Source organism: Chelon labrosus, assembly GCF_963514085.1.
Source record: "Chelon labrosus genome assembly, chromosome: 20".
Lineage (NCBI taxonomy): Eukaryota > Metazoa > Chordata > Actinopteri > Mugiliformes > Mugilidae > Chelon > Chelon labrosus.
The window spans coordinates 14,455,167-14,480,677 of NC_140353.1; the positions used below are offsets into that span (position 1 = coordinate 14,455,167).

A 25,511-nucleotide genomic window follows, 5' to 3' on the forward strand; every position below is an offset into this window, starting at 1 on the left:
AAATGTGTGTTGAGAAAATTTAATGCAGCATAGAGATTAGGGATGCTATCCTGTCACGAGAATTGCCTCCAGCTTAAGAAAGTACATACGCTAATACTGCTTTTAACATGAGTTGTCTCTCATATTTTTGTGTCCAATCAGGTCGATATGATAGCTTTGAGGGTCTCCGAGCAGAGGAATGTGGCGTCCTGAACGGGTGCGAGAACGGCCGCTGCGTTCGCGTGCGAGAAGGCTACACCTGCGACTGCTTCGACGGTTACGAGCTTAACTTGGACAAGATGGCCTGCATAGGTGGGTTCTTTCTGCGGGACCTCTGGTGCCTTTTCCTCGACAGACCACCCGCATTTAAACTCTAAAAACAGTGTTCAGGGTCTTTGTCGAATCAAAAGAGGAATCAATCACATCATTTAATCTCGTTGAAACCGCAGTGAACCCTCGTTCCAGGTTTGAGCCAGGTCTTGAATGAATTTCCGCAGGGTAACCCGTCATGCTGTATATCATCAGGCTCAAGGAGAAGCTTTGAATTTAACAGCCTTGCATTAAGTTGTGTTTTATGAGAATTTAATGAAAGCATGAAAGCAGTGCACTCCTCGGAACCATCATGAGTTACCCTTTGGTCTGAAATTCCTTTGTCGCACGCTGCCAAGAGCGAGGAGGCCTTGAATCTTAGCCATACATGCATTACATGAGATATTATATCTCTTAAATATGCTGTGTTTGTTTTGTAAGTAAGTGAGACCGTCTTGTTGTATCGAAACGCTATGATTACAGTATTCTGTCTGCACACGGGCTTATCGGTTTCAAGGCCAGACGTTTTCCCGAGGAAAGTGATTGAACAGTGGAAACATGTGGGAGCTGTGCAACCCGTGCCATGCCTCCTTTTATGAATATCACCACTAGCAGATCATGACATAAACAGAAAGGGGGTCGTTAGAGTTTGACTGCTACGAAATGACAATCAGACCTCCTGTACAGAACATGGAGAGAGCAAACAAGCTGTCGTAGGCCAAAAGGAAACCTAAACCAAAGCATTGTTAATTTTGCCGTAATACTGAGCAGTTCGGTGCTGAAGATGGCTGGGAATTTGAGTTTAGCTCCAGTCCGGCCGACACGCAACATGACGACATGTTTGACTGAAGATATACAAGACGAGGCGAAAGCCCCCAAATGTGAACTTTTGTGGAAATACTTAAGACTCTCAGGTCTGTTTCTCACAGTGGATGTCTGATCAAGACCCTCACCTCCGGTATTAAGTTTACTATAATTTAACAACAAGGACAACCAGCAGGTAATCACATTTGTGAGGCACGAGCAAGAGGAAGGCCCGCATAGGTAAGTCTTGACGGCCATATTTGTGATGCCACTGCGCAGTTATTTCAGGACAACAAGACCAGGCCCTTATCTCAATGAGCTGAGTAGAGAACCATGTCTATGTTTTGACGATCACAGAACATAAAAACCACATGTAGAGAATTATCTGTCCAATCTGACAAAGAAAGCTTAAAGCATTTGGTGACGTTGCCTCAAAATAAAGTTTATAAAGCAATTTTTGTTTGCCCTCTGGTTTTAGGTTGTATATGCAAGTGTCACAACACAACACAACACTGTCTGCTCCTGTTCCTGCCATCACACAGTTGACATTCTTGTGAGCCTCTGTGGGCTTGGATCAGCTCAACAACAAGTTTGGCTTTCCATGTCCCCCATTATAATGCAGACTACTGTTTTTTGGGGAGGGGGTTTTCATATCAGGAGTCTCTGCCAATGTGGAATTTTCTCATGGATTTATTATCAGGATTCTTTCAGGAGTCTGTGATCAGAAAATATCAATACTAATTGATCATTCTTTTTTTCCCAACTCAGTCTGCTTATAAAGGTCATGAGATTTGATAGAATGGTCTGGAGCAGCTACTAAACTGCTAAACAACTGCTTCTTTCCAAAGTCAAGAATAAACCTCAGACTCAGTGTGATTTAAGAAAGAAAGAAATAAAAGAAGAGTCAGCAATATAAATTATTTTAGCATTCCAGCGTCCCACCTCTCATACCCAAAAGGCCACTCATGCAACAGATGTGTCTAATGCAGCTGTTCCAGCTGTGGAATCTCCCCACTGACTAACTGGCCATGTCTCGTTTTCCTGCAGACATAAACGAGTGCGAGGACATCAGTGACAAGGTGCCCTTGTGTCAGAACGGGCTGTGCACCAACACGGAGGGGTCCTACAAGTGCACCTGCTTGCCGGGCTTCGTGGCCTCTGCCAAGCCGCACAAATGCATCCCAGCGATCCCGGATCCCGGAGTGCGCGTTTAGGGAGGCGGGAAACTGAGACAGAGGCGGTCGCTGCGCTGGCTTCTCCCGCTCCCTCAAAGATCTCCTTACATCCCCTCTGCCCTTTTCCCCGAGGGCCCCGGCACTAAACCTCAAACGGCAACGCTGAAACGTCCAAACCTGTTTCCCTTCACACGAACATGTACATACTAAAGCACACACACTTGCATTCACATTAATATTCCCTACATACACATTCAGGAGGACCAGGAATTGTGCAGTGAATGTATTACATGGGATTTTAATATTCACCAGATATCCATTTGCCTTAAAGGGATTTTGTGGACTGATCTTTTTTTTTTTTTTATTCAGTGACCCCAGGCAATTTGATATGCAGATATACTTTCCACATTATTTTCTCTGACACTCTCCTTGTTTTTGTTGTTGCTATTATTTATTTCATTTACCTGACGGGCCTCTGCAAAATAAGAACGCATCCTCTTTCAGCGGGTTTACTTGATTCCTCTTGTCATATTCGTCTCACCAATTGAGAAATCAGCCACATGTCAGCACGTTGATCACTGTAAAACCTCTCACCAATATTATATCGCTCAGTCATTGCAATTGGCTGTGGACTGAATGGATGCCAGGGTCGACAAACATCAGAAAACCAACTAAAGAAATTCTCATTATTTCAAGATTAACTACAAGCTGAAAGTCTGGACCAGGAAATGGGAGGTCAACACAGCCACACTTTCACAATAAAAGCTTCAGCCTTCACGTGGGGCATGGAAAGACTGTAGATGTATATGATTATCTATGTAATTTTCCTGAAAACAGTGCAATAGGTGCACCATTTTCAAACAAAACGTGGACACAGTCACTGACCCCGATTTATTTTTTCCTTTTTAACAGTATTAACTTGTTTCATACTTATGTAAAAACAAACTCTTTCCACAAATATTACAGCTTAAAATCAGAGATGGGTTTTATTGCACCAGTGTCACACAGGTTAAAGGGTTTCTGCCTACAGAACAATTGGATTTCAGATCTCACATTCCCATGTGCGCACAGCCGAACGCGTGTAAAGACAAAGGCTTCGTTGGAGAGGTTTGGTATATTTTGTACAGATCTAGTACTATGTATTATTTTTGTTACGTATCCACTTAATGCATTATAGCACATCAATATTTTTGTTTGACATAAAACTTAAAAAGTAAGAAAAAATCTGGCATTATAGCTTTGTAGATTTATATATGTCTGTAAAAATGTTTTTTTTGTTTTTGTTTTTTTTAAAGCATATCTTTTAATGTATGAGGAGAGTGGCTGACACTGTACCAGAGGAACTGTGTGTGTGTGTATACCCTGCCCTGTGGAGCAGACAATGAATTATATTTTTTGGAAGCGGCAGCACTGTTCTAATCACAGACGTTTTGTCTCCTTACATTCATTACAAAGACAATGCTTTTGAAATGCAAGCACCGGCTTCTGAGCGTCACAACTTTACAGCTACATATTTAGTAATTGTGAACAATATTTCTTATAGTCTCTCTTGGATCCGTAAGTCATGAATGTATTGGTATTGGTCTCTGAACTCCCATTTATACCTTTTAGTGTTTAGTATCCAGGAAGAAATCTCAGCAGCACAGAAAATCACAAGTCTGATTCAAAGTTCGGAGGACGAATGAAGTTGACCACCATTAACCTGCATTCATAACCAAGTTGTACAAATGTTTTCACTTGATGCCCAGTGCACTTTACTGTGCTGTTCAAATCATTGCCTGAACCGGACCAGATGTCTAACATTTTAGTTGGAATATTTAAAGCCTTTCAAAACTGCAAATAACTTTTGATAAATGTCTTGTTGCAAAGCTGTGGTTAATGGAAATATCATGCTCATTCATTTTGTTTACCTCTTGACTGTAATCACTATCAGTCATCAAAATAAAATCTTAAAAGTATCAGTGTGTTTGACTGTTTGCTTTGAAAAATGGCACCTGGCACACCTTGCACTCACGCGTGTGCTTTCAGAGAACAATTTGAATGTTTATTTGCACTAAAATATAATTTTTCGTGGTTTATAGTACTATCATGGAGTCATTAGATGAACACTTAGATGAACACAGTACAGGGATGTACTGGCATGTTAACATGTGACTTCGACATGGTGGAAGACTTTACCAGATTTCATTAGACAAACCAGGGACACCATAATATAAAAAAACTATTTATTACTGATGTTAATACTTCATTGAAATAATTGAATATTAAAAAGTAACACATCCTATTATAAAATCAAAACCTTCCAAAGTCAAAGCATTCACATGCTGTGTTGTTTTAGTAAATGCCGATGTTATTGGATCATTGTTAAGATGTGGTTGAGTTATGGTTCAACCATTGTGGTTGATTTATCATCACAAAGCAGCATTTTATTATTGCAGTTAGTCGACACAGGGGTCATGTTTAGCTATATTATATATAATCTTTAGTTTAATTTATGAGAGTGACACATCTTATGTAAAAAAAGAAAAAAAAGCTTTGTTTTGAACACAAAATTGGCAAAGCGGCTATAGCCTTCAAATCAGTAGCCTAGTGTAGTAAAGAGGACTTTTCCATTAAAATGTTGTGAAGTTAAAGCATTTATTGGCAAATGTCTAAACATTCCTAAAAAGTGAATTTATTCTTACTTGTAGACTTTAATTATTTGACTACACATGTAACTACAACTTAATATAGAATATAGAATTTGAAAACGCATGTTCGAATAACTAAAATCTTTTTTTTTTCAGTATTTTTATTAAGATTATAGATAATACTGTATTTCCCTCTAGTGGCCATATTATCTAACTACACAATGATAGGATCTGGATTTCCTGCTTTTCCATAACTCATTCCCATTGGTTAACCGGGGCCGTATCGTATCACTTTCCTACCTGCAGAGCGTTAACCTGGACAGACAGTATATAATAAACATTAACGTATTAATTATAACAGAACTGAATCGCCACACAAAGGTTGTGTGATTTTTAAAATGTAAAAGTAATCCATAGAAAATGAGTATCCCACATTGACCCTTCTTGGGATCCGTAGTGGAAGAGGAAACCTCCCAGAAGGATTTTGGGAAATTGTGTTTATCCTGCTACAACGTGTCCACATCTTCCACGTAAATCCCATGGATGTGTCGCGTCGGAATACATCTCCCAGAATCCTCTCTCACGCGTTTTCAAGCAGTCAGTGGCAACAACCTCTCGTGCGGAGCCGGGTGGCTAATTTTTTAATAACAAAACGGTAATTTGAGGAGACCGTTTGTACCTTTTTAGCTAGCACTGCTTTGAAAGCCACAGTTGTACGATTGGAGAGAAGGTAGCGAGCTAAAATACGTATGTTATGGAAGAAAAATATCAGTAGCCTGGTGATAATGTAGCTAATATCTTGTCTAGTAATTGGTTAAGTATGAAAGGTGTGACGTTCACTGACATACAGTGTTAACGGTGCTGGTGTCCTGCCAAATGTTGTTGTTAGCCCCTGACAGTACAGTTGCCCTTCGTCATCAAAATATCAGTCATTAACTAACCGTTTTATTATATGGTTAGACACCAAAATATTATATTTACCTTGCATAAAGGGTCCTTTAATTTACAAGTTTAATTTCCTAATGGCAAAAGAAGAATGTATTTCACAGTGGAACAAAACAGGGGACTCTTCCACACTACGAAACCGGAAAATCTTACAGACTTTCCAAACCTCAAACACTCCTGTGTCAAAGCACAAAACCAGTCAAACTGCTGGACACTCGTCAGAAGATGACCCCCAGTCCTCCAACGGTTCATCTGCTCAGTTTACGCCCGGCGGAAACAATGCGTCTCCAAGCAAAGTGCTGCTGCTGCTACTGCTGGTGGGGCTGTCTTTCTCTACACGCCTCTACAAGATAACAGAGCCCGCACATGTGTGGTGAGTGTAAGCCCTTTGTGCCTGTGGATCGATACTGGTGTGGCCTTTCTTCACAAGATGACCCGTCTCTGTGTTTCAGCTGGGATGAGACGCACTTTGGGAAGATGGGGAGCTACTACATCAACAGGACCTTCTTTTTCGATGTCCATCCTCCTCTTGGAAAAGTGAGACTCAGCGTGTAGACTCAGGCGTCTTCATGCAAACCTCTCTACTAGGATGTGCATTTATCTTTGTCACTCTGTTGCAGATGCTTATAGGTCTCGCCGGCTACATGACTGGCTACGATGGCACCTTTCCTTTCGTAAAGCCAGGAGACAAATATGAACACCACAACTACTGGGGGATGAGAGGGGTATGCTTGTTTTCACACTTACGCTATAGTCACCTGTAACAATTTTTGAAGGATGAGACCGCTGTCATTGTCCTACGTCTTTTCCTACAGTTCTGTGCCGTGTTGGGCTCCTTTCTCCCAGTCTTTGCCTACCTCATAGTGCAGGACCTTTCTCAGTCTCACACCGCTGCTCTCATCACTGCCACCCTTCTCATATTTGGTGAGTAATCATCTAAGCGTTTACACGAGCAAAAACAAATTAAAGCTGCTGCACTTTTTAGTTTCTCTGTTTGCCAACACGTTCTGGCAATAGAGAATATGCCCAAGGGGACTTTAAAATATTTTTGCTGTTCGTTTCATGTATTTGCTTTTGCAGATTTTACTATCAGTCGTTCATTGATGAATATGACCAGAATCTTGTACTTTCGAACGTCTATATGTTTTTGGACACTGGCAATTACAGTTCTATAATATAGGCTTGAAGTGCAGACAGACTCTCAGGTTTAGTGAAGGAAGGGTTTAGGAATTACAGCTCTTTATTTTCAAGGGACAAACAATGATTGAACACTTAATTCAAAAGACGTGTCATGGACATCTGTAGGATATTTCTTCATCGTTTCTTGATCAGTTAAACGGGTGAAAGAAAGAGTTGACTTTAAGTGTGGCATTTCCATTTAGAAACTGCTGTTGGTTTTCGAAAATTCTGAGGCAGCATCTGAACTCAGCTCAGTCAAGTGTGCATTTCAGTTGCCAGAGAAAAACAGATAGGAAGACCCCAAACAAACAATAGATGAACACAACTGCAGTAAAAGCCCGGGAAAGCATCACAAAGGAGAAAACCCATTCTTGGTGATCTCCATGGGTTCTTCTTCTTTGCAGGCAAAGGATGATTTTCAAAGAAACTCATTCATTCATTCATTCCTCTTCTGTAACCGCTTGTTCCTGTTAAGGGTCGCGGGGTCTGCTGGAGCCTATCCCAGCTGTCATCGGGCGAGAGGCGGGGTACACCCTGGACAGGTCGCCAGTCCGTCGCAGGGCTAACACAGAGAGACAGACAACCATTCACACTCGCATGCACACCTACGGCCAATTTAGAATCACCAGTGAACCTAACCAGCATGTCTTTGGACGGTGGGAGGAAGCCGGAGTACCCGGAGAGATTTTCACGGAAATATTAAAAAAAAAAAAAAAAAACAGAAAACATTTTATTTATGTTTAGGTTTCTTCTCCAATTATATATGAGTCCCTTGAAATAAGGCGCTGTGTATACAAATGTTTGTTATTCGTTTTCCTCCTTTCAATTTGGACATGAAGCTGAGTGTCTGAACTTAGCTCATATTCATTATATAAGAAGTTTAAATAACCAAACATGTGTCAGTGTCAACAATGTATGGCCGTAACTGTAGCAGACTTTATTTCTTATGTTCTGACAGACACTGGCTGCATCACCATCTCCCAGTACATCCTGTTAGACCCGATACTCATGTTCTTCATCATGGCAGCAGTGCTGAGTATGGTCAAGTTCATACAGCAGAGATACAGGTAGAACACAGTCACACAATCACACAATGGTCATCTTATAAGGATGTGTTGTTATGCTGGTAAACCTGGGTCCTGGTCTTTATGTGGATGTTTCTGTGATACTTAGAATAATAACAACCCCACCCTAAACACTTTTCCGTCCTTGAACCACATTGGATAGCTACTAACCACAGCAGACAAGGAACACCCCACGAGAATTTTTTCTTCCAATAAAATTGAACTGAAAAATATTAATTTCCTGCCTAATACATCCCATCCACTGACAGACTCCCTGATTACCAGATAATCAACATTATTTACTTGATGTTTGTGTATAACAGATGACACAGTGTGGTTGGGTTGTCATTATTTTAATGAGTACTCATTGAATGAATGGACAATGATTGATTATCTGGTATGCTCTAATAGTTTTCCTATGTGCTGATAATATCTAACAGGTGGTACGCAGACATAGCATTCAGTGTTGTCTGTTTCAGAGTTTATTAAGACCTAAGTTTATTATTTATTGTTCCCTGCTGGTTGTTGTTTTCAGGCCTTTCACTGCTTCTTGGTGGCTTTGGCTTGTACTGAGTGGTGCAAACCTCGCTGGGGCTTTGGGGGTGAAGTTTGTGGGTCTGTTTGTCATCCTGCTGGTGGGGCTGAACACAGTCTCGGACCTCTGGAGACTTCTGGGAGACCTGAGCCTCTCACTGGTAAAAAAAAAGCAGCATATTCTTACGGCACTGCTGCCTGTCACTGTCGATGACAGAGGTTTGACCTCTCCTCTCATCTCTTCTGGCCCCAGGTGGACATCGGAAAGCATCTACTGGCTCGGATTGTTGGACTCATCCTGCTCCCGCTCTTCCTCTACGTCACAGTATTTGCAGTCCACTTTGTTGTGTTGAACAAAAGGTGAGTTGAGGAATTAAGTGTGAGCACTGCTTTGCTACGTGATGACACCCACCACATTGTTTGAGTTGTCGTGATTGATTTCTCTTGTCAGCGGACCAGGAGATGGTTTCTTCAGCTCGGCCTTCCAGTCCCGTCTAATCGGGAACAACCTACACAACGCATCAATGCCTGAGTGTGAGTCCCAGCCTGAACAAAACCAAATGTTGCTGCAGCTGTGTTTACTAGAACAATGATAAAAGAGCTGGAAAAGAGTTGAAAGGAGAAGTAGACATTTATCTGTTGTGATAGCCAGATGGGCTAAGCCGATTGCTTACATTTTACACTCTTGACAAAGAAACATTTCTATTAAGGCTTTCTGTTCTGCTTCTTAATTTGTGGGTGTGGACACTCCCTGTCAGTTTCAACAACATGTTTTAATCATCTCATTTTTCTCTTGCAGACCTAGCATATGGCTCCACCATTACAGTGAAAAACCTCCGTATTGCTGGAGGATACTTACACTCTCACTGGCACTTATACCCAGAAGGAACGGGGGCGAGGCAGCAGCAGGTCAGGCTGGATATCACGGCTATATTATGTTTATTATGGTTTTTTGTTTGTTTTTAGCCTGATTACATATTTTTCTGTAACGTGCTTCTAGGTGACAGCCTACCTTCATAAGGACTACAACAACTTGTGGCTGGTTCACAGAAAAGATTATAATAATTGTGAGAAAATGCTCACTTTTTTAAAAAAAGTTCTAATAAAATCACATATGATCATTTTATTGTTTACATCTCTTGTTCATTATTACAAAGCTCAACCTGAGACCCCTGATCTGGTTCGTCATGGCGACATCATTCGATTAGAGCACAAGGAGTAAGTAGCATGAGTCCACAGAACAGTGAAAGGGAAAATGTTTGACGGATGTGAACGATTCAGTCTCCTACCCAACGTTTGGGAATGTGTTTTTATATAATGTTATTTTCCTGATCCCTCCAGAACGACCCGTAACCTTCACAGTCACCTCCATGAGGCTCCTCTGACCAAGAAACACTTCCAGGTTACAGGCTATGGCATCGTGAGTGCGCTTATAAATCTGCACTAGACATTTGACATCTCTAAATAGTTGAAAGAGAAAGTTTGCTTTCTATTAATGTTATTTTGACAAGTTTTTTTTCTTATCTTATTGACCACTGATGACTTCTTAGCTCAAATCCTTAGCATACATCATATAAAAACACTTCAACATTGGATTTGATTTCAAAGGGTCTTTAAATTAATATAAATTTGATATATATAATATATTGCATCTGATTGCCAGTTATTATGTATATGAATGTCCCTTATGTTCAGATGCATTTGTTCTCAGAATGGAACAGGGGACGCCAATGACCTATGGCAGGTGGAGGTGTGTGGAGGTCAGAAGGGTGACCTGGTGAAGGTGCTGCGTAGCAAAGTCCGCTTTCTACACCGAGCTACCGGCTGTGTACTTTTTTCATCTGGCAAGACTCTTCCAAAGTGGTAAAACTCGCCCTCCCTGGTCAAACTTAATTCCCATTCTGTGAATGTTCAGTCTAAACCCACTGCACTTTCTGTTTCTTTCCAGGGGCTGGGAACAGGTAGAGGTGACCTGTAGTCCCTATTTGAAGGAGACGCCAAGCTCCCAGTGGAACATAGAGGATCATATCAATCCTAAATGTATGATGAACACATTCCATGAGCTAGTGTGTTTCTGTCTGTACTTCTTGATGTCAAACACTAACTTAAATTTTCTTTTGTGCGTTCTGACAGTGCCAAACATTAGCCTGTCTGTGCTGAAACCCCATTTTCTGGAAATCTTACTGGAGTCCCACATTGTTATGATAAGAGTAAGTAACTAAAAATAAAAGCAAACAAAAAAAAATAAATCAGTTTACTTATTGCTTAAAATGTGTCTTTTTAGGGTAACAGTGGCTTGAAACCCAAAGACAATGAAATGAACTCAAAACCTTGGCACTGGCCCCTCAACTACCAGGTGCAGTGAATAATCTATAGCACACATTATATTTTTGTAAAATTCAAATTGAGTGTATAACTGTTTTTATGTTCTGTGAAGGGATTGAGGTTTTCAGGAGTGAATGAGACAGAGTATCGCGTTTACCTGCTGGGAAACCCTGTAAGTCTTTTACTGGCTTCATTCTCCTGTTGTCACGCTCCTCTGACCAAACACAGACGGATGTCCTCATGATTAAATGCTTTTTTTTTTTCCAGGTGGTCTGGTGGATAAATCTCGCCAGTCTGGGGTTGTATCTCATCATGGTGTCAGTGGCGTCTATAGCCATCCAAAGAGGCTTCTCACTGGGCCAAAAAAGAATAGGTGTGATTATTGATAGCACCGTCACTGTACATTTTTTCATGTTTGATGATTTAAACGTCACATAAATGTCCTGTACCGTGTTTCAGAGCATTCTCGTGTGCTTATGAGGGGAGGAGGGATGCTGCTCCTCGGTTGGCTGCTTCATTATGCACCTTTCTACACTATGGGCCGCGTCCTCTACTATCACCACTACTTTCCTGCAATGCTTTTCAGCACCATGCTAACAGGTATAAGGTGCATTTACTTCCATTATACTGAAGGATGGTTTTCAGGCCTTGAGGGGGATCTCAGAGTGGAGCATGTGGCAGCTGTAGAGTTCTGTAACTAGAAAGCCAGATCTGGGACGTGATACATATATATATATTTTTATTTTTAATGTTTTATTGGTGTAGATTTACCAAACTATACAGTTAATATTACCTAACAAAATGGGGCTCAGGTAGCGTCCCACACTGCCTGACGCAACCTTTAAAGTTTAAGGTTGAACAATCAAAGAATAATAATTGACAAAATCCTTTAATGCTACGTCAAATGTTTCCATGTACAGAGATGTTAGGAGTCACAGTTGTCTTGTCTGATAGGAGCCCAGTCAAACTAAGAAATCCCTGATCTAAGCTAACAGTCATGCTGCTTGCAGATTTCTGGTTAAAGCATTGTGTTTGTTTGTGGTAGGGGTTACATTAGACATCCTGTTGAAAAGTGCCGACCTGCTGCTCCACCCACCTTATTCTGATTGGCTGCAGAGAGTCGCGCTGGTGGTTCTTCTGTTTAGTGTTCTTTACAGGTGAGTAAACTGAAGGAGCATCCTGTTATAGTTCATTCTTACGCCGTCACAGACAGCATATCATCCATGTGTGATGTCTGCTGCAGTTGTATAACCAGTTTTGACTATTTGAAGCTATAGCCAACAGGTTAGCTCAATGTATACACTGAAAGTTTTGTGAAACCGCTAGTACTGTCCAGATATACATACCGCTACCTTTAAATTTTACTTATTAACATGCTGTATATAATTCTCATTCCATCTGTAGATGTTATGTGTTAATTAGCGAGCTTTAGAGAATTTCTGCTGTCGGTCGGAGACAGGCCTTCTGGTTTCCTGCCTTCAGCACCTGTACTATGCTAGAAAATACATGTCCTTATTGTAGCTTCATATCCAACATACTGACTGAGCATGCTTTTTTTTTTCCATAGTCACATCTCTTATGCCACATTTTAACACAAGAATAAAGTGTTTCTTTTACTCTGTGTGAATCACTGTTATCCATTTTCTGTCTGCCAGCTTCTACCTGTTCCACCCACTGTCCTACGGCATGACTGGTCCTCTTGCACATGAGCCGGGCAGCAGCATGACTGGCCTGAAGTGGATGGACACCTGGGAGTTCTAGTCAGCTTTGCATGAAGATGGCACTTTTGATGTGGTGTTCACTAATATAAGGGATTTTATTCAATTATGTGTCATAGATGTAGAGCGTTTACGCACAGGAGTCATTTTACTTTGGTACTGACTGAATCTCCACCTGTCCAAGTATTTGTCTCTTAGCATTTTCACATGTTGTAGTCTATCATGCACAAAGAATACTTGGTAAAACAAGCCTGAAACACCACATTATGAAAGCCAGAGTCTAGTGGACTGTATAAGAAATAATACAGTAAACTTAAATCATCACCAAACTGCCTTAACTCACAACACAACTTTCATCCAAGACTTAGTGTGTACTGTATTTCACTAGCCTGACATCGCCAGACTCAATTCTACGTTCTGACACAAAGGATTTGTAGGTGTTGAAGTTGGTCTGGCTTCAGGCTAGTATTTCACAACAATAAGCTAAAGTGCCTGAAAGGAGTTAGTTAAAATAAATCTAAAAAGTTCAAATGCTTCAAATCAGGGGTGGGTTCGAATCCATGGGCCGACTGGGGTCTTTCTGTGTGGAGTTAGCATGTTCTCCCTGTGACTGCGTGGGTTCTCTCCGGGTACTCCAGCTTGTCCAAAGACATGCTCATTAGGCTCATTGGTGATTCTAAATTGGCCATAGGTGTGCATGTGAGTGTGAATGGTTGCCTGTCTCTCTGTGTTAGCCCTGCAATAGACTGGAGACCTGTCCAGGGTGTACCCCGCCTCTCGCCCAATGATGGCTGGGATAGGCTCCAGTCCCCCCGCAACCCTCCAGAGGACAAGCGGTTACAAAAAATGAATGAATTCTTCAAATCACTTACAGTATATTGTTACAAGCTGTCAGAGACTGTATTTTCTTTACATATATTAGTATTGTATTGGCCATTAGTTCTGTCCAGCACAGGCTTCTGTTTTTACTTAAATCTTCTACTACTGACTGTCAGTGTTTACATTTCTGTGTGTTCAATAAACAATGATATTCTTGTATTTTATGCTTAATGATTCTCACACAATCAATATATTAAATTTCTTGACAAAATTTTCAGATTTTCACCTCAGACCACAGTAAAGAATATAATCTTTAATCACCTAAGAAAAGCCTCTATACACTAGCATGAAGTGTGTAATTTATTAGTGTAATTTATTATTACAAGATTAGAAATAAACTGAAATTTCAGCAAATATTAATACAAACACATTTGGTGGCACCTTTAAGAAGCCATTTATACAACTTTATACTCGACTTCCATTGGCAATTTGAAATTATTGGTTATTCGGTGCCAAAAAATGCAAATAGAATATAACACATTATTCAATAGATACCGTTGGCAACAGAACATTGTTAGTAGGGGCCTTTGGGTCCTATGGGTTGAGGCGAGGGGCCTCTGTGGATCAGGCTTGTCCCAGTGCATCCCACAGATACTTGATCAGTTTGTGATCGAGTGAATTTGGAGGCCAGGTCAACACCTTGTGCTGTTTTTCATGTTTTTTTGAGTTGTTCTTAAACTGTTTTTGTGTGTGTTCCTGTGTCAGGCTCTATCCTGCTGCCATCAAGGAGTGTCATTGCTATGGGGTAGGGGTGCCTGGTCTGGTCTAGGTGGGTGGTACGTGTCTAAGTAACATCCACATGAATGTCAGGTCCAAAAGTTTCCCAGCAGAACATTGTATTGTCATGAGATGATCACTGTCATTCACTTCTGTCAGTGGTTTTAATGTTGGGGCTGATCAGTGTAGTTCATTGTGTGAATTTACCATGCATCCGAAGGAGTCGGTTCTGCTCTCAGTAGGAATCGTAGGAACTGAACCCACACATCAGACCACAAAATGCCTGGTGCATAATATCAAAAGTGTATTTTTATACTTATTCCTTCACCTTGACGCTGGATTGATGCTCTTATTATAAGGCAGTTGGCCCTCTGGCGGTGTGTTTGTGAAGAACACTGACGCCATGACTGACGCACGTCAACTCCAAATACGGCTGCTGCCATTGGCTGCCGTTCGTCACGTGTTCATTCTGAAGATGGCGTCTCCAAATGGAGGTAAATTCTAATTCCTTACCCTGCTCCGCTGTGTATAAAATGTAAATTAGACATTTTTACGCTCAGTAAACCGTTAGCGACTGTAACGCCGTCTTACTCGAACACACAGAGGCGACATAACACTCATGTTTGCGCTGTATTTTGACTGTTTGGAGATGTTTTTTCCGTTGGCCACAGCCTTCACTAGCCCCAGTGTTGTAGAGGGAAGCACAGGAGACTGCAGTCTTGAACCTGCCGTACAGAGCTCACAGTGAGGCTGCTGCTAGCTAAAAACATACGGTAGCGTCTGTCGGAAGGTTGCTGCTGTCGTACACATGAAATAAATTTACATTACGTTTATAACGTTTTCAGTGCTTTTGTTTCTTAACAACGAAAGTGTTTAACGCCAAGGTTCTTTCAGTTGTTTTCAACGTACGCAAATTGTTTACAACTGGGATATTTTGTACACGTTCACAGCTAAACTCCCCTACAGTTAATTGTGGACACTGAGATGCCTCTTTATCAGGTACACCATTAGTCTAATGCAGCCTACAACAGCTGTTCTGTCATTAATACATAAATTAAAATAAAAAAAACTTTAAGGCTGTATGTAACTACTGTTTTTCGTTGACACTGATTGAGGTGGTAACGGGAAAGAAACAACAGAAACACCTGTGAGCATAATTCAGTCTGGTACTAAACCACTTTAAACTATAATTTAAATTCTTAACCTGTATTTGAAGACACACGCTTTGGACAAAGTCCATAAAAGCTGAACTTTATGGCACATGTTTTGTATAAGATAGTTGACGACCATGCTGATGTATCAAATAATGTAGCTGTGGACTGTATAGCTGCAGTTATGTTTACTAAAAATATGTGGAAAAGGAGATTTAGAATGATCTATGTGAATATAAACTTCAGTTGCTGTTTAGTTTTTCTTCCATGATGATACCCACTTTATTGTTGTATCATTTTCCCTCAATATGTGATGTAATATGGACAATGTATAATGTTTAAAAGAAGAAGAAAGAAAAGTTTTTCATTTTCATGTTAGACCAAACATATCTAATTTATTTACAGTACAAGTTATTATAGTTTTCTTCTTAAACAGCCGTTCCACAGGCACTTTGTTTCTCTTGTGAGGTGATTGCCTGAAATTTAAGAAATTATTGTCAAGCAAATAATAGTAACTGATTACTTTATAGTCACCATGCAGCCACTGATGGATTTCTTTGAATGCTTGTTTTTCAGTTATGCTGAACAGTTGCATTTCATTGGCCACACGCTTTAACCACAGCAGAATATCCAACGAGAGGATGTCATTAAAAGATTGCCTACTAAAAGTGAACCGCTGGAAAAAGATGTGGAAATACTGTAGTGATTGAAATGGGACGTTTCTGTCTCACTGTGCTGTTTTAATTTAGTAAAAGGTCTCTGTGGAGTCAGTACTGTTCATTTGTTATTCTCTCTGGAACTCCACCATTATAATATATCTGGAAGGACCTTTTATGTGTGCATTTATTATGTTAAAAAGAAGAATGCTTACTGTATCTTGACAGGTGATGATTTTGAGTCCTCTCTGCTGAGTTTTGAGAAGCTGGACAGAGCGTCACCGGACTTGTGGCCAGAGCAGTGTAAGTTTGCATCATCCCAGCTCTTCTGTAAGTAGGTTACTGAGGTCTTATATTATGTTTAACCTTAATTGTCTTGTAATCCCTTATGCAGTGCCCGGAGTTGCAGAATTTGCAGCATCATGTAAAAATGTGAGTTAGATTGCCCGTGGCCAGCTTTGATTTACAAAGTAGATAAATAAATATGGACTATAAATTATATACAGTAGGCGTGATCTGTAAATCTGTCATCTGTTGAGGCCTTTGTTGTATCTTTAACACAGCCCATCACCAATTCGCCCCCCAAGTGGATGGCTGAACTGGAGAGTGAAGACATTGAAATGTTGAAAGGTTGGTTGAAATGCTGTTATTTGAAAGTTTTTCCGTGTTCTTGCAATGGTTGGTGTTAAACTAAAAGACTGGAGAGTGTGTGTATCTAAAATACAGTATAATCCTGTCAGCTAAAGGTTACATGACATTAAGAGCTTTCTTTATGGATCCTGTTGTAGAGCTGGGTAGTCTCACCACAGCCAACCTGATGGAAAAGGTCAAAGGACTTCAAAATCTGGCTTATCAGCTGGGCTTGGAGGAGTGTAAGTACATGACACACACACTGCAATTTACACTTGTTGTTCCAACCTTAAAAAGGTAAATGTTAATACAATAGAAATGTGATTGCTGCCTATTTAAAACAGAGTGACAAGTGACTGCTGTAAAACAGATGTGCTGAGATAACAAGCTTCTTTGAATTGTGGTCGCATGTTGCCACTAGATGGTGCTCATAGCCTTTAAAGTTGTTTTGCTTCACAGTCTGGCTGCTGGAGATTTGATCCTTGAGTGTCTTCACATTCATATTCAAAACAGGTTGACTTCACATAGGCTTACATGTATTTGTCCAAAGACCAAACAGATTATGTTGGAAGTTGTAACTTTGCAATTTAAAATCAACTCTCCGGTCAAACAGCAGAAATAAGCCGATCTTCAGGTCTTTAAATAATGGATTTAGGTCAATCTTGTTAAATGGAAAAGGTAAGAAACAAGGACATGCCCACAAGAGCCCGGACAACAAATGCTCGAGCATTTGATGGATGCAAAATCTATTTTTTTTTTAATCCATTCCACACTGCCTCCATTGTCATAATCCTTGTGGAGTGTGGATTAGAGAGATGTAGCTAAGTGCTCATATTACTGGGATGGGATATATAAATAAACATGCATGGTGGGTTTGTCTTCCACATCAGTTAAATTTAACCAGCATGCCTGTACAAGGGCAAATCTGAGCACAGTCGTTTGTAAAAGAGGTTTTGGATAAAAAATAAATAAAAATAAAAACATGCATTAGTGGAAAATTAATAAAAATGGAATTTACTAATTTAAATGTCAAATATTTGCAGCAGTCGTCTGATTTACACATGATTAAATACACAATACGTTAATTGGCTAAAGAAAGCCAGAAAGCCTACGTGGATCTGCAAAGGCTGTAAGTTGCAAATTCATTTTGCTGATATGAAAAAAAAATAAAAAAAATTATAATCTCCTGGACTTTCCCAAACCAGGAGAAGCGTGTAATCTGGCTGGTATAAAGATGTTAGCTGTCATAGGTGCAGGACTGCAGGCTTTGCAATCATGTCATGTACCTCGGGATGACGGGACACAATGATGGTTATTATTGGTGTCAGAGCAGCCCTGTAATCGGTGCCTGTTTAATGCTCTCTGGTTTAATTTTCTCCTTTTCCTGGCTGTCAGGGGAGGCCTTGTAAATCTCAGCTACTTTTTCATCATGTTTGTGCACTCTTCAGTACCCGTAAACACACTCCGTAGAGGCACGGCAGAGCGAGGGCAGGGGACAGGATTTACTGCCCCTCCCCCTTCAACATGTGGACCATTAAAGAGGGAGCTGGTTAATGGGCAGAGCACAATCAAGCAGTGAAAACTCACACACCCCACTGCAGTGAAAAGAAGGACCTCAACCAGACATTCTTCTGTGCCTGAAAACACCTAAGCAATACTAGTGTAGGTTCCTGCTTTTTCTTGTGTGCACTGTGCACAAGTTGCTGCATACTCACATTTGTGCGTGTGCATTAACATGAATGTGAATAGAGGGTACCCCCTTCCTCCTCCTATCAGCACCCCCAAAAATGGCTGTGTGACGCTGGCCCCGTTAGTCCCAGAGGGAGTTGACGCGTGCCTCTTCCTCAGGCCCCAGCTGTTACTCCGCCCCGTGATGAATGCCCTTGTCGTGGGCCGCTGAGCGCAGGCATCAAGCCCTGAGTCTCTGGGGAAAGCTGAGGACTCTGATAAGTGCTGTTATTGGAGGTAATTGAAAGCTGAGTGTTCCTCTGGGATGTGCTGAAGGGCCTCTGCTACTGAGACGACTGGTAACATGGTTGGTGGGAGTTGGTGGGATTTGGCACCCTCACACTTGTGGACTCAGAACAACTGATTGTAGCATTTAACAGTTGCCTTTCTAGGGTGTACAGTTAATTAGGCAAAGTCTGGACTGCTTTCTAGATCCTATCTCACAAGCAACTACAGTATTTGTCACTTAAATGATTGAGTAACGTCATGACCTGATAACAGTGCCACTCAGCAATGGATATCAATGTGAAACATTACAGATACTGTATCTTATTTTATATTTTGTCACCTTTAGTGGAACCCAACTCTTGCCTACCCCCTAGACTAACAAAAAAAGTATCCTAGTCGTCTTCACCTGGTTATTAAAAGACAAAATGGTTCAAAGTCTTTAATTTGTCAGTAATAACTGCACCAATTAGTGCATTTTGTTGGTACGACCACCTGTTGTGGCTTCCGTTACACCTCTCCTTTGCCACGATGCCATCCAGCATATACCCAGTCTGACCCCTGTTGCATCTGCCCGTATGAAGGTGACACTGAAGGTTACCCTGTCCTGACAGTTTCTAATGGGCGCCCATTCACCACCGCCACCTCCTCCTCACCCTCAGGATCAATCTCCGGCCTATTAGAAGCATGCCCGTGCTGAATATGATTGCATTCACTGGGCCCCACTAGTGCTAATGTGCCTCCATCAATCCATCAGGCCGGGCTGACCGCGGGGCGGGCGGTTATGAAGTGCCTGAGCTGACAGCTGCTGAATGAGGAACAGGGGATGCCTCCCCACTACCGTTGCCACTTCTCTTCCTCCTTCTCCTCCTCACCTCTGCTATTTCACCGTGCTCTCCTTTTCAAGTCTCCCCTGTGTGTCTAAGGGCTCATACTTGTGATGAATGGCAAGAGGTACCATCTCAGTGGAGGTGCACCACAACGTCTCCTTTAAGATTGTACCTTTTGAGTAAAGAAAGTCAAACAAGGATCTAGTATGGTTCAGTTTTGATTGTTGTTATCATCTTAAAGTTCAGTAGCCTAGGGCCCTATGTGGTTAGTTCTCACTAGAGTCCCACAGAGATGTCACTCAGATTATTGTGGGTACAATTTTTTACTTGCATAGTTCCACACACATTTCGCAACAGAATAACGTGAACATCTTCCTCCATGTTGCAGCAGGTTGCAACTGTATCTGATAGAGTTTGCTCATATCTTCAACAGGATCAGTGTTAGAGCTGTGTGAAGGAAGAAAGAAGCAGAACATAACACACAAACACACGCGCGCACACACCGCTCCTCAGTCCTGCCTGCCTGCCGCCTCCCTGAGCAGATCGGAAATGACACCTCATTTCCATAAAGGCATTAGGAATTCATTGGATTTTCTTTCCCAGCTAATCATAGTGCGGGTGTAAAACCTTTTAGGCTTTTTAATGAATGATTTTTGACTGATTGCCTATTAATAAGGACACCTCTTGAACAGGCATTGGCTGGGGCAGGGGTTGGGAGGTGCAGATGTGTTTGTTTTGGTGTGTGTGTGTGTCAGCCAGGCGAAAATGCATTGGAGGTAGGGGAGGAGGGGAGGGCCCTCTCGGTTGGGACATAAAGAGGAACCAGTGGCTCCCCTGGGAAATCACAGCTCGTGTCTGCATCTTAAATATCCCTGTGAAGTATCAATAAGTGGGTAATTGAATTTTCAACACAAACATGAGCGTCAGGTGTATGTGTTGCAAGGCGGGGGTGTTGGGTGGGCGCGCAGGCTGAATATTTGTGCCTCCAAGTGCTTCCATGCTTGAGTGTTTGTGCGTGTCATCTCCTCTGTGTCTCCCTCGTCCCCCCTGGGAGGAGGGCGGCGAAAGTGGATGTTAAATCCATTAAATAAAGCTTACATCCCGTAATAGCTGAGCAGCTCTCGGAGATGGGCAGTGAGGGTCAGATAAGTCCTCTTAACTCTTAATGAAAGTGAATTGGGGCAGTCAGGGCCAGGGTCCACGACTCCAGTTAACCCAGGTGGTCATCTGTCTTTGCCGCTAACAGGGGTCCAGCGGCGCACAGGGAGCGTGCCATTGGGAGAGGGTGGGGTGAAGCTTTGAAGGAGGGGTGATGATTACTCTCATTTTATACACAGGGGAGCGGCGGTGGGGGCTGGGAGCAGGCTGTGACAATGACACCCAGATCACTTGCCGTAAACGAGGGGAAAGTAAGATGTTACACCACCGCGTTTCCTCTGCATTTACATTTGAGGCACCTGGGAATTGCCAAATGAAAATGATTTACCAGTGTGGAGGAGAAATTTGCAGAAACATTTGGGTGGCAACAGTGCAGGCTCTATAATAGTATAGAAGGCAACATATTCAATAGTAGTCAGTAGTCTTCTGGCATATTTAGCTGTAGATATACAGTATGTTAATATTTGTGCAGTGTACCAAATCAGACCTGAATCCACATCCAAAGGGTTAAATAAAAGAAAATGTTGAATTCAGTTGGGAATGTCTGTTTTAGGTAAAATTACAATATATTGTATTTGGTGGCACTCTTTTCTGAAGTACTATTGTAGATTGTGATAAAATATCTGAACAGTTGGAGTTAAATGATAATTAGATTGAAACAAATCAACAGGGCAAGGCGATGGCCCACAGAATCCATAAGGTGTCATTTAGTATGGATGGCAGTCCTAACAAGATGCTGATTAACTTAGTGCAAAATTAGTAATTGACCTTTCTAATCAACTAAACAAATCTCTAAGTCTCCCTAATCAGTATTGATCTCCCTGAGTGTATGACAAAGCATGTGTGTAGGTGCTTGTGTGTGTACTTTTGTGTTTTTCTGTCTTCATTTCTTTACGCGTGTCTTACAAAAGCCATTGCATTTTATGGCAGAAGACTTACTTAGTGAATGATGTACAAAACTACTTTATAAATAATTTGTTAGATTAAATGATTTCAATAAAAAACAAAAATGAAAATAGAGCATCTTGACAAGTAGCAGATTTTAACTGAGATCACTTACCATTAACTTGAATGTAAAACATTTTCCACAGCCATTCTATGGCTTTAAGGCAGAGCATGCATTTATTTATTTATTTATTTATTTATTTATTTATTAATTAATTAATTAATTACTCGGAGCACTGTCTCCCATTACTGAAATTTTTATGCATCCAAGCTCACTCTTTTACTAACAGATGCTTCGGTAATAAATAGACTTAGCTTACCTAATACATTTATGACATGTTCCAGCTTATTCACCACTGCTTGCAGTGTAGGACCACAGTCCTTTCCAATAGTTATACTCAACAAAAAGTTTTGAACAAAGTTTCAGAACAGATCTCATCTGGTTGGCTACTCTGAGTCAGAATAAGCTACCACATTGGCTCATTTCAATATAAATGAAAAATGTTTAGCAGACAAGGTTTTCACGTACACCGGTGGACTCACGCCTAATGAAAACAAATTGCAGTTCGCACATTTGCAACTGCTTGTCTCAAATCATGATTGCAATCTTGAAAGCATCGCATAGTAGATCTGATGTCGGTTAGTCAATCCTTTGGAATGAAACATCTTGAAAGGTTTGGATGGAAAATGCAACGTGTGGAGTGTATTGACAACTGTTGGATGAATTGCCATAACATTTAGTAGACCTTATTTCAGTCTGACCCTTGATTTGTATTTTTGTGCACCATCACCTACTCCACATTCTTTTGGTCTAGCTAGCATTTAACTTAAAGTAGGTGTAGCACATTGACTGTATGTAGAGATGGACCCCACTCTGTGCCTTCATCCTTAGGAACCCTTAAGAGCAGTTTTGAAGCCCATTGTGGCAGTGCCAGACTTTCTCCTGGCTAATTCCGAAATGGGTGAAGTGGTGGAGCACGACTGAAGCTCAGTTGTGTGAGTGACACCTAGACAGACAACTACTAACCTGTTGGGTCACTCAAAGTGATTTTAAGTCTTAATATTATTTAATAGGTGCATGATTTACAAATTCAGTCTCTGTACAGTTGTCATGATTGTGGGAATTGGATTAAAAGACATATTAATGTGGGGGTCTATAGGGATTGACTCATTCTTGGTGCCAGTCTCAAATGGCCATTTGAGAACGTTTTTGGCACTTTGCCTTAAATTTTTTCAGCCCTGGATCCTGCTGCTTGGTGCAACCATTCAGATCCTCTGGCAGGGCTGCAGACAGAGTCAGCAGTACTACTCAGAATTTAGTTGGTGAATATCTTTAATGATTTTTTCCTCAAATGTGGGTTAATGCTCTCAGCCTCTCATAAAAGGAAAGCCTCATATTATAAATTGATCACTGATTTATGTTTAATGGGGTCTTTGACATTCTGATAACAGTGATTTGAGTTTCTTCCTGGTTAGGTGGAGGCTGAACTGAACCGTAATTAATGAGACACTCAGCGGGGCGAGGAATCTCTGGAGGAGTGGCACGGCACATCCTTGATCTGTTTTACAGTTTGGGCTCATCAAGAGATTGAGAAAGTGATAACATGAGACAGAAGCATAACACCTTTAAAATCCAAAATATTAACTGCTAGCCTGCTGCCGCCGCTCCTTGTGCTACTGCTCCAGAAAGGAAAGTGACACCAGCGTACTGGCAGTTTTAGGGTCATCCCAGTGTAATTGCTTTCCCTCGCCTAATTTTCATAGCTTCATTTCAATCTAAAGCCCCCTATGCATGTCCAGGGGTCTGTTGATGACTTTGTTTGGGGTGATTTGAAGAGACAGCAAAGTGCAAAATGAATCCATCCCATTCCAATTAGCATCATCTTTAACCTAATGATGGACACCTCAAGGTGACATGGCCCCCACGCCCAGATGCACCATTATCATTCCACCTTGGGCAACTCATCTAAATTACTAACTGCACCGGCTTTTTCATTAGCCGCAGTGGGCAGGGCCCCCTCTACACCAGCACAGGCAGACAGCAGCCAGTTGAGGCCTTAATCACATTTTTCTTACAGGTATTACTTTCAGCTTAACGTCCATTTTAAATAGTCCTCTCTCTGCTGCTCTGTATTCTTATATTAGATCTGTTAAATAGAGCTGCTGAGGCGTACCCAGCTTTGCAGCTCATAAACACTGTAGTGGAGATGAGCGGCTGATCTCTTCTTATCTTTAACAAAGAGTAATTCTTGTACCTGGATGCTGCCTCTCCAGGGTTTAGGATGGGACTATAGGAAAGCCCCTGGAGACTCAATAGTCACGTTTGTCTTTGACAGAAAAGCCTCAGACATAACTACTCTAGCAGTGAAAACTACCTTCATAAATGGCCTTCAGCAAGTTCAGATACTCTTTTGTTTATATCATAACAAGCAATATATTACTGTGTTTGTATTTGGTCATATATTGGCACAAGGATAAGATAAATTCATTCATTTGACATGTTTCAGATTAAATGGCTAGTCTAAAAGTCTGTTTTTATTGTAATACCACACCTTAAATGGGTATCTGATCTCATCCTGTGAAGTATAAATTTTATCTCCTGCCATAAACGTCAGCCTCCTGATAAGACAAAATACTAAAAAAGAGAAAATAAAATAAAAAGGATGGAAGAGAAGGGAATACAGTTGTATCCAGATTATTACACGAAGGTTGAGTTAGACTACTTAAAGTGCTGCTAACTGATGAACCTTATTAGTTTTACTTACTTGTCCTTCATCTTCAACCTTACTTGTCTTATTTTACACATGGCCATATCCCAAACTCACACAGTTTGTTCCTTTGTTCTCACGCCTTGGTAACTCGCACACACACGAATACACATTTTCATGGATGCGTAGGTCTGAGTACTTGTACCTCACCACATTGAGACAGCAGTCATGCGATCACAAGGCTCTTTGGTAGCTACGTCTCCATTTTATGTTGTTTTCCATGTCCTGAATGAACAGATGTTCATATAAATTGCCTCCCAGTGTGACACTGCGGATATTAAATACCTGCTTTGAATTACTAACCAACTGCTCTGAAGTGGTTGGAGCTGCAGGCAAATGTTGTGTTGGACTGACTGCTTATTTCTGACTTTACCAACTTATAAAACATGAATCAAAATCTCGATCTCTTAAAAAGACAATATTGATTTAGGGATTACCTGTTAAGAAAACTGTAGTTTAACTTCAATGTGTAAAATTGTGATGTTGTTTTGTTTTGTTTGTTTTCCAGCGAGGGAGATGACCAGAGGGAAGTTCCTGAACATCTTGGAGAGGCCTAAGAAGTGACAAGTCTTTGTTTCAAGCGACAAGGAATTTGGGACTTTAAGGTGATTCTGATTAATAAGCTATGAACACGTTCAGAGCTTCCCAACAAAGTTCAAAGACTGTGCATTCAATCCAGAAACTGGACTGAAATGCTCTCACACTGCTGAGATCTACAATCCAGTGCACCTGTTGTCCTCCAGATATGTAAAAGGATTACTTTTCTGTCAACCTACCTTCATATGCGTTTCCTATTTATTCTTACTTCTCTTTTAAACATGATTTACATATTTTGCAGTTTGTGGAATTGTATAATAAACTTTTAAAATGAGAAGATGAATGACTTTTATTCAAAGTCTCGTTTAGGTGATGAAGTTTGAAGCCAAAGCACCTACCTCTGATGATGCACATTTAGAGACTTTTAATTAGGGCAATAACTTCATGCCTCTGCCATTCCACAAAGTGCCGCACCTCTCTGCTGTGGACGAGTAAGGAGCTCCGACGTGAGAGTGCTTTCCCGGCTGTCTGGGCATGTTTTCCTTTTAATGAGCATTGGAAGCAGGGTCCCCTACACAAAACATTGCGTAAAAATAATATTGCTCATTGTCATCGCCGTTAATAA

General features: G+C 41.1%; 3 protein-coding genes across 4 annotated transcripts in view; all 3 read left to right on the forward strand.

Moving 5' to 3' along the window:
- The window catches only part of LOC311505122 (latent-transforming growth factor beta-binding protein 2-like), a gene marked incomplete at its 3' end in the record, with an annotated part of 83,379 nt that extends 81,057 nt beyond the window's left edge, over positions 1-2,322 (forward strand). The window contains 3 exon segments of the mRNA XM_084568528.1: positions 142-291; positions 2,140-2,279; positions 2,281-2,322. Of these exon segments, the coding sequence (XP_084424654.1) occupies positions 142-291; positions 2,140-2,279; positions 2,281-2,322 (332 nt within the window).
- A 3,198-nt stretch (positions 2,323-5,520) lies between these two features.
- Positions 5,521-13,581, forward strand: pomt2 (protein-O-mannosyltransferase 2). The gene is made up of 21 exons (XM_084568749.1): positions 5,521-6,215; positions 6,295-6,379; positions 6,463-6,567; positions 6,658-6,766; positions 7,980-8,088; positions 8,621-8,780; positions 8,873-8,979; positions 9,071-9,153; positions 9,419-9,528; positions 9,620-9,686; positions 9,777-9,837; positions 9,961-10,039; positions 10,331-10,482; positions 10,568-10,659; positions 10,753-10,829; positions 10,904-10,975; positions 11,057-11,116; positions 11,212-11,317; positions 11,404-11,544; positions 11,990-12,101; positions 12,600-13,581. The coding sequence occupies exons 1-21, from the start codon at positions 5,920-5,922 to the stop codon at positions 12,703-12,705; spliced, it is 2,289 nt and encodes a 762-aa protein (XP_084424875.1). The 5' UTR covers positions 5,521-5,919; the 3' UTR covers positions 12,706-13,581.
- Positions 13,582-14,413: 832 nt separating this feature from the next.
- On the forward strand, positions 14,414-25,217 carry lin52 (lin-52 DREAM MuvB core complex component). 2 transcript variants are annotated; one of them, XM_084569102.1, is made up of 6 exons: positions 14,414-14,752; positions 16,294-16,368; positions 16,460-16,497; positions 16,629-16,695; positions 16,854-16,937; positions 18,144-19,627. In XM_084569102.1, the coding sequence occupies exons 1-6, from the start codon at positions 14,662-14,664 to the stop codon at positions 18,272-18,274; spliced, it is 486 nt and encodes a 161-aa protein (XP_084425228.1). In that variant the 5' UTR covers positions 14,414-14,661; the 3' UTR covers positions 18,275-19,627. The 2 variants fall into 2 exon arrangements, with proteins under 2 accessions (XP_084425228.1, XP_084425229.1); XM_084569103.1 differs by lacking the exon at positions 18,144-19,627 and adding an exon at positions 24,858-25,217 and having other exon boundaries at positions 14,712-14,752.
- The last annotated feature ends 294 nt before the right edge of the window (positions 25,218-25,511 follow it).